Source organism: Zingiber officinale, chromosome 2A (assembly GCF_018446385.1).
Source record: "Zingiber officinale cultivar Zhangliang chromosome 2A, Zo_v1.1, whole genome shotgun sequence".
Lineage (NCBI taxonomy): Eukaryota > Viridiplantae > Streptophyta > Magnoliopsida > Zingiberales > Zingiberaceae > Zingiber > Zingiber officinale.
The window spans coordinates 116,168,656-116,177,565 of record NC_055988.1 but is presented as its reverse complement, the minus strand read 5'-3'; the positions used below and the strand labels follow the sequence as shown (position 1 = coordinate 116,177,565).

Here is an 8,910-nt window from a genome sequence, read left to right as displayed (position 1 = left end):
GGCTGACGTGGATTGCACCGCATGGCACCGCACCAAACGAGCCGCAGCATAAGAATTCTCTCTATCTATATATATATATATATATATATATATATATATATATATATATATATATATATATATAGAGGTTGATCTGTCTGAATAATATTTGTAGAAATAGAAGTTTCTTGGTTTTTTCAACACTTTTTAGTCATTATTGGAAGCTTGAATTTTAAATGGTAAATGAAGAGTTCACGTTGTAATTAAATGTATTTAAGACTTGTAAATTTGAGCTTTGGCTTTTGTATGCAGGCCCAATCAAGGAATTTGATTATTTTATTTGATAGGTTTGGTAGATTAAAAAAAATAATTAATCGTGAGCCAATTTGATTTTTAAAATGTTTTTAATATATAAATCTTGTCAACAATAAATAGTTTAAACTTGGTAATGAGTTGAACACTTCACCACTTCGTATTTAAGAGGATTTTTATCCACTCTTTTATTTTCAACATCTCATTATATTTTGACTAAATAATGTTGAATAAAAGTCTACATAATAATATCACCAATTCCCTCTTCGCTCCAACTAGTTTATGGCGCCTTCAATGCCGCCGTCGCTCCTCCTCCTCCTCCTCCTCCACAGCTTCCTCTGGACTCTCTCTTCCGCCGTCGAAGTCCTCCTCAACGGCTTCCACTCCTCCAACCTCAGCCTCTTCGCCAACGCCACTCTCGAGCCCTTCCCCTCATGCTCCCACCTCCTCCGCCGCCTCTTCATGCTCTCTCTCACTTCCAAGGACCCCTTCTCCCTCGGCCGCGCCCTCCTCCCCGACCCCATCCCTACCAAATCTTCCTCCCTCGGCGTACTTTCCTTCTATGTTTCCTTCCTTTTCTCCATGGCCACCGTCCCCCAGGCCCTACCCGGCCACGGTCTGTCCTTCCTCTTCGCTCCCTCCCAAGACACCCTCGGCGCCACCTCTTCCCAGCACCTCGGCCTCTTCAATCGATCCTCTGATGGAGACCCCTCGTCCCGCGTCCTGGCCGTCGAGTTCGACGTCTTCCGCAACCCGGAATTGCACGATATGAACGGCAACCATGTCGGCGTCAACCGCAATTCCCTCAATTCTATTCAAGCTGCCGCCGCCGGATATTGGCTCGAAGACGGAGTCACCTTCGAAAGTCTCACCCTAAATGACGGATCCAATTACCAGGCTTGGGTCGACTTCGCCGGCGGCATACTCAACGTCACCATGGCCCCTGCAAAACTTGGCGTTAAGCCGCGCCGCCCCCTCATCTCTTTCAAAATCGACCTCTCCGACGTCTTTCTCGACGATATGTACGTCGGATTCGCCGCCTCTAACGGGCAATTAATGCAGCACCACCGCGTCCTTGGTCTGAGCTTCAGCAACACTAATTCTTCTGCCAGCACCGGCCTAATCACGACCGATCTCCCTGATTTCATCACGCTGGAATCTGACAAGACGCGCCTTTTGATCATCCTTCCTGTGTCTGCGACGGTGATCGCGATTTTTATGGCGGGAATAATAGGTTTATGGGTAGCCAACCGCCGTAGGAGGAGAGACAGGGGAAACAGGGGAGAGTTGGTCGAAGAGATGATAGAGGAATGGGAATCGGAGTATTGGCCACATCGAATCGAGTATCATCAGATTGCCGCCTCCACGGACGGTTTCTCTGACAGCAATCTCGTCGGCCAAGGAGGCAACGGGAAGGTCTACAAGGGGCTGCTCGGAGGCGAACAGGTGGCGGTGAAGGTTTTCTCACAAACCAACGAGGCGGAGGCGGAGGCGAAGCATTTCTCGTCGGAGGTTCGCACACTCGGCCGGCTGAAGCACCGTAACCTGGTCGGCCTCCGAGGGTGGTGCCGGACGCGACGAGCAACCGCCAGCACGATGATTCTCGTGTACGACTACATGAAGAACGGAAGCCTTGACCGGTGGATCTTTGGCGATGGGAAGCGATTGGATTGGCAATCGAGGGCGAGAATCCTTCGAGAGGTGGCGGCGGCGGTGTTGTACCTGCACGAGGTCTGGGGAGGCGAGACGGTGGTGCTCCACCGCGATGTCAAGGCGAGCAACGTGATGCTGGACAGCGACATGACCGGTCGGCTGGGCGATTTCGGGCTGGCGCGGGCGCACCGGAGGGGGCTGCCTTTGGGGACCACCCAGGTGATGGGGACAGTGGGGTACCTGGCGCCAGAGGTGGTGAGGACTGGGCGGGCGACGACGGCGACGGACGTGTACGCCTTCGGGGTGCTGACGTTGGAGTTGGCGAGCGGGCGGAGGGCGGTGGAAGATGGGCGTCCGCCTCTGGTTACATGGGCTCGGGAGGTTGTGAAGGTGAACGGGGATCTGGCAGTGTTGGAAGCGAGGATGCGGGAATCGGAGGGGTTCGACGACTGGGAGGCGGTGCGGCTGGTGGCAGTGGGGTTGGCATGCACGAGCGAGGATGCAATGACGCGGCCGACGATGAGGCAGGTGGTGCGGATGTTGGAGGCGGAGGAGCAGGAGGTGGCAGAGGACGGCGCGCGCGGCCGGGCGGAGGCGACGTCGTGGCTTCTAGATGCGCGGTTGCGGACGACGGTGGAGTCTGACAGGGCGTGGGGACAGCACCAGCGTCCGCAGCCGCGGCACCACCTCACGATCAATGAGCTTCGAAATTCGATCTCCATTTGCATGCCGCTGTCTGGGTCCGATATCATCGCACAGCCACGTTAAAATCACTAAACTTTTTTCTATGAATCAATCCATTGTCGATGGAACTGAGTTCTATCCGTGAACTGAAATCACTAAACTTTTTTCTACGAATCAATCCATTGTCGATGGAACTGAGTTCTATCCGTGAACTGAAATCACTAAACTTTTTTCTACGAATCAATCCATTGTCGATGGAACTGAGTTCTATATCCTTGAACGTATTTATCTTTTACCACCGTGTACTCCAAAATAAAATAAAATATTATTTTTTAATTAAAATAGTGAGAAATTGTGCATGGAGGATCCTTTCTGGATCGCCCGATTCACAGGATTTACATTATAACTATCCTTATAAGAAGGTTGCTGTCTTCCAGTCTTTAGTCGTTCTGAGGAAAAGGCTGGCAAGTCTCGTGAGGACATGTTTCTCTTATCCATCGGTTATGGTACGACATTGGAATGGTGTCCTCAAGTGGATGCCACCTTCCTTGACATTTCAGATGTAGGAATTAACGTTGGTACGGTTGGTGTGGCTTTTTCTTTGCTCCAATTAAACAGCGTGCCTTTGCAGATGCTGTCTACTTTCCACTCTGACGTTGCTAACTGATCGTCAATAATGAATATTTTGATCCAGTTGGGTTGAGTACTTGCATGCTTTGTCGACTATTATACTCGTCAACTCGCAAACGGTGGATTAAATGAATCTCTGCCTAATAATTAATGAAACTCGATTTTCGTTATTGCGTTTGACTCTTGCTCTGCAATTGGTTGATTGTGTATACACTCGAAACCTCATAATTTTCTGATAAAAAATTTGTTCCGATCGTGTGGTTCGTCGACAGTACACAGAACAGATATGTATAAAGCTCGAATTTTACATCGCGAAGAGCATGGCATACAGAGTCTTTGAGTTCACTTGCAACGATCATGCAGAGGACATCTTCGGAGACGTCAGAGGAAAAAGCGGCAGCAGCTTCGGCGGCTCTGCCTCCCTCGGCGACGGCTGCAAGTAGAACCCTCTCTCGGCGATGTCGCAGTCCTGCTCGGCTGATGTCCAACGAGGGCAGAAGGGGTCGGCGACCAGCGGCGTGATGGGGCTCAGATACATGTCAGGAAAGTCCAGCGAGCTCGGAGACGGTTGATTCCTTGGCGGCAGCCGCGATACGGTCGCCTTGTGCAAGGTCATCTTGAGGTTCTTGAGGCTCTCTCGCCGTTCGTATAACTTGAAAGATTTCCTTTTGGGGCCGGTACCTGGAACTTTACTCGGAGGCGGCGGCAGTGGCGCGTTGGTGGGAGGCGTGGCTCCGAAGGAGGTACCGCCGGTGAGCATCTGGACCACTTTCTTGAAGGAGGAACAGTCGGCCTGGACGAAAGTGGTGGGGGAAGAACTAGAATCGATGGATTTTGGCGTTCCTCCACCGTTGATGCTGATGCTGATGCAGCTGCCGCTGGTGGCGGAGCTGGGGGAGGTGGGTAGTGTTTCCATGACCAGTGATGACCGTGAAAGCTTGAAGCGAAGGCAAAGGAGAACAGAGGAGGTTGTCGGTTGGCAATTCCTTAGGGATCTGTTTGTTAATTTATGCGGCATGGTTCCTGGAATTTGCTCAGTAGTTTCCAGCCACTGCTGTGCCAGGAATCTAGTCATCTGCAGACTGACGAAGTCAAAAAAAAAAAAAAAAAAAAAAAAACAGATCAGAGATCTAATTGACTTGGTAACTCAGAGTCATCCATTCTCCCTTCACGTCAGGAAAAGTCAGTGGTAAAGAGCTAAACGTTAGGTCCAAACGTGAACATGAAGAAAAGATTTGAGAAGGGAAAGGAAAGAGGAAGGCAACCTTTCTGATTCAAAGTTTGGAAAGTTGCAGAGGCACTGTATTATTGGGTTGGTCAATCAACTGTTAGGTCACGAACAAGTCAAATTGGACAACTGGGAGGCTCACAAGTTGGGAGACCTAGAGGACGTAAAGCCACCGACTCTTGTCGTTTTGCGCACAACTGTACTCGCATCATTTATACATCGAGTCTATTGACCCCAATAATTTTATATCAAATTGTTTCTCAAACGAATCAGGTTGAAATGATCAGATGGAATTGTGTTTTGCATTAAACAACTGCATAAAAGTAGAAGAAAAGAAACAAAGTACTACACTAGATTTCCAATTCCCTTTCATCCTAGCAATGTTAAGAAGGGACGAGTTTGAATCATGTACAGTCCTTGTGGCATGCGAAGATCGAGGGACAACCAAAAGATAGATTTCCTCCTTTAGATTTATGATATCACCGCCCCGGCAAAGAACTAGACCACGGTCTTGAAATCATGTTAGCTCACATTGTGATTGGCCCCTTTATAGTGGGGGGCTGTAATGCTATGTTTACTTGTAAAAGCAGATTGAGAAAATTAAAAAAAGTTTCTGCTGTTTAGTTTGTGAGGAAGGATTGATTATCCTTCAGTTTCCTTAGCGTCAAATAATAGACAGTTGGATTGATGAATCTATCCGGGGTCGCTGTTTTTGTGATTTTTTTTATCCGGTCAAAATTTGACGGAAAGCCCTTTTTGCGTGGGGTGCGACGCTTGCCTGGCCGTCGAGATGACTGCTCGATGCGTTGCAACCTTTGCCTCCCGTTCCTCTTCAACACCCCGTTCTCCTCCTTTGCCGTGCCGATGTATAGCAACGTCAGGTCCGACGGTAAATCTCTCCCCTGCTTCTGCCATGCCGCCGTCACCGCCATCGCCGAGATCTATGTTAGCAGGCTCCCCACCAACCTCTTGAATCTATATTGTCACGTGCAGGCGAGGAAGACCATCAACTCTAGCGCGATCGATGCGGCACAGATTCCATACCCCCACCGCCGCCCGATGTGATCTTGGATGGAGACCAAGATAGTGACGGCGAGCAGCAATCCGATGCTAATCAAGAAGAAAAGGACTTCTGCATCTGCACCTTCTCCTCCTTGTTGGCTTCGTCAAACTGGTTGAAATTGAAACCTGAGATGCTCAACTTTAGGCCCGCCTTCCTCCCTTCCTCCCCTTGTCGGATTCATCATCATTATCGACAGCTTGGTAGGGATCGTTATCAGGCCTAAGATCACAGTGCTATTATTGCTGCTGGATGCGAAGGTTGCAGTGCTGCTGGTTGAGCAATAGCAACCTCAAACAGACGCATTGGAGATCTTCCGACGGCCACGAGGTGGAGGCGGAGGGCATCCCTGATCTGGAGGAGCTTGTCACCACTGAGGCGGGTGGTAGCCGTGCCAAGAAGAGGAATTAGGATTACGATCAAGATTAGGTGTGATACGGTGCAAGTTTTGTGGGGTCGATAGGATGATGTGGTTACGAGTCAAGGTCCGAAGAGAGTCAGAAATCAAGTTGATATGGAGGCCAAGAGGATCAGAAGTCAAGCTAACCTGCGGGCCAAGAGGATCAGAAGTCAGGCTGATCTGGAGGTCAGGAAGGTCATAAATCAAGCCTTCGTGGTCGGTCAACAGTCAAGCTGATGTGGAGGTCAGGAAGGTCAGAAGTCAAGCCTCCGTGGTCAGTCAATAGTCAAGCTGACATGGACAACAGGGAGGTCAAAAGTCCAGCTTACGTGGTAAAAGTCAAGGTTTCAAAGGACAGGGTGGTCAAAGGAGGGGATTATAAGACCAGCCCTGACAGTGGGTAATAAACGGGCCCGCGGGCTAGGTATAGTTGAAGACGGAGAACTACAAACACCGAGGTCTGGATACATACCCAGCGTGCAGGTCGGGACATCTAAACCAAGGATCGCAGGTCTGGTACAGACCTGGCGTGCAGGTCGGGACATCTAAACCAAGTATCACAGGTCTGGTACGTACCTGGCGTGCAGGTCGGGATATCCAAGATAAGGATCACAGGTCTGGATACAGACCCATCGTGCAGGTCGGGACATCTAAGTCAAGGATCACAGGTCTGGTACAGGCCTGACGTGCACATCGGAACATAAAAGACAAGGATCACAGGTCTGGTACAGACCTGGCGTACACGTCGGGACATATAAGACAAGGATCACAGGTCTGGATACAGACCCAGCGTGCAGGTCGGGATATCTAAGCCAAGGATCATAGGTCTGGTACAGCCCTTGCGTGCAGGTCGGGGCATCCAAGCCAAGGATCACAGGTCTAGGTGCAGACCTGGCGTGCAGGTCGGAACATCCAAGCCAAGGAGCAGAAGTCCGGATACAGACCCAGCGTGCAGATCGAGATGTGCAGACCAGAGATAACAGATAACAAAGGCATGTCGGGATACAAGCTTAACACATATCGGGGCATACAAGTCAAAGGTGCACAGATCGGGGCATAGAAGTCAAAGGTAATAGTATATAATAGCAGGGCGAATCCAGATCTCGGAATACAGGCTCGTTGTTCAGACACTACAGGACAAATCAGCCAAGGAATCGTAACCGCTTGTCAGAGAGAATAATCAGGGTGTCAGGGAATATGCCAACAGTCGGGGCTCAATACACCTTCGGTTTTGCCGCCAGCCTATTAAAAAGAACCACGTGTCAATCACCGCCAGACAAAGACTGACAGTCGACATTCCCTGACACCCGTCAGACCCAGAAACTTTCGTTGTAGTATAAAAAGGGATGTCTTGTCCCTTATGCAGGTATGCTTACTCGTCATTTCTCACTAGTCTCTACTTTTCGTCCTTTCTCTATGATTTCTGGGGAAAAAGTACCTGACTTGAGCGTCGGAGGGCCTGACCCGAGGACTTTTTCCCTAGTTTCTGGTCTCTAACGACTGGTGGATTCAATTGAGTGTGCGCAGAGCAACAACGTCATCGTCCCGGTCATTTCTCGCCATCAACCGCCCGTGTGAACCTTTCCAGGAGGGTACCCGGTAGATCCAGCGCTTCAATGACTCTCCGTCAACTTTTTACACAACAAGGTCCGCCTTCATCCGACTTAGCTTCAGGACGGGATCAAATTTGGTGTCGTCTGTGGGAACACAATAACATGTTTCGGAACGTGACGATGGAGGAGTCTGGACGCATAAATGTCACGATGACCGCTGGAGAATATGAGCTCTTCAAGGAGGCTAAGAGGCGAGCAGCCTCTGAGAAGCAAGCGACTGTGTCCCGACCACGACAAGCTCCTGCCGAAACTTCCAAAGAGCCCCTCCCTGTTTCAGATCGGGACTCTAAAAGAAAGCAGCCTGAGGTATTTCCTCAAGCTCCTTATCGTGAGCCTGGTGTGGGATATTACCAGCCAGAGCCTCAAGGTCAAAGCCTCAAGAAGGAGCAGCCTCAAGCCTCCATGGCTGAGAGTTGCTTGCCGCGAGATTCGAAGAAGGGGAAGGCTTTTGTCGTGCCTGAGGTATTCCCAGAAGATCCGGACGAGAAAGTACCTTTCTCGGTCAGGATTTTAAATGAAAGATTGCCTAAAGGTTATAGAGCCCCGTCGATCGGAGAGTATGACAGGAGCAAAGATCCGGAGGAGCACTTAAGAAAGTTTAAAAATGTAGCCCTGCTGCACCAATACAGTGATGCTGTCAAATGTAGAGTTTTCTTGAACACTTTAGCTGGCTTGGCTTTAAAGTGGTTTGATGGGCTACCTCAAGGGTCCATCACCTGTTTTTTGGACTTCAAGATGGCTTTTCTGCGTCGATTCGCTAGCAGCAAGAAGTATCAGAAGACAGATCATTGTCTCTTCGCCCTGAAGCAAGGGCCGACTGAGCCCCTAAGAAGTTATATCAACCGCTTTAATCAAGTGGTTCAGGATGCCCCCACTGCCACTTCGGAGATTCTGATGAGCGTCTTCTCTCATGGATTGGGGGAAGGAGAGTTCTTCAGAGATCTCATCAAAAATCTCGCTCGGAATTTTGATGAGATGGTGGAAAAAGCTGCTTCTTATATCAAAGTGGAAGAAGCGCAAGCAGCTCGGAGGAAAGCTGAAAGACCACCTCCCTCCGCCAACAAGCAAGAAAGAAGGGTACCTCAACCACCTCCTCAACCTTTGCCGCAACCCGGGAGGCCAGACCTGCATTTCATCCCGGGCCGGAAGTCAGGCCCGCACCTCGAGATGCCGCTGTGCATGCTCCCCGACCAGGGCCATGGAATAATCGGTATTGTACCTATCATCGGTCACGTATGCATGATACTAATCATTGTTTTCAGTTCGCTCGAGACTCAAAGCGGGCTGCTGAGATGGGTTTACCTCCGCCTGAACTAGCCCCTCAATTGATCAAGATGATGGAAGAACAAAG

At 49.9% G+C, this 8,910-nt stretch overlaps 2 protein-coding genes across 2 annotated transcripts; one reads left to right on the top strand and one right to left on the bottom strand.

Annotated features, from left to right (window-relative positions):
- Nucleotides 1-584: 584 nt before the first annotated feature.
- On the top strand, nt 585-2,806 carry LOC122039914 (L-type lectin-domain containing receptor kinase VII.1-like). Its single transcript, XM_042599328.1, has one exon. It carries the CDS (start codon nt 586-588, stop codon nt 2,710-2,712), a length of 2,127 nt encoding a protein of 708 aa, XP_042455262.1. The 5' UTR covers nt 585; the 3' UTR covers nt 2,713-2,806.
- A 680-nt stretch (nt 2,807-3,486) lies between these two features.
- Nucleotides 3,487-4,360, bottom strand: LOC122042008 (VQ motif-containing protein 19-like). Its single transcript, XM_042601918.1, has one exon. It carries the CDS (start codon nt 4,331-4,333, stop codon nt 3,614-3,616), a length of 720 nt encoding a protein of 239 aa, XP_042457852.1. The 5' UTR covers nt 4,334-4,360; the 3' UTR covers nt 3,487-3,613.
- Nucleotides 4,361-8,910: the final 4,550 nt, after the last annotated feature.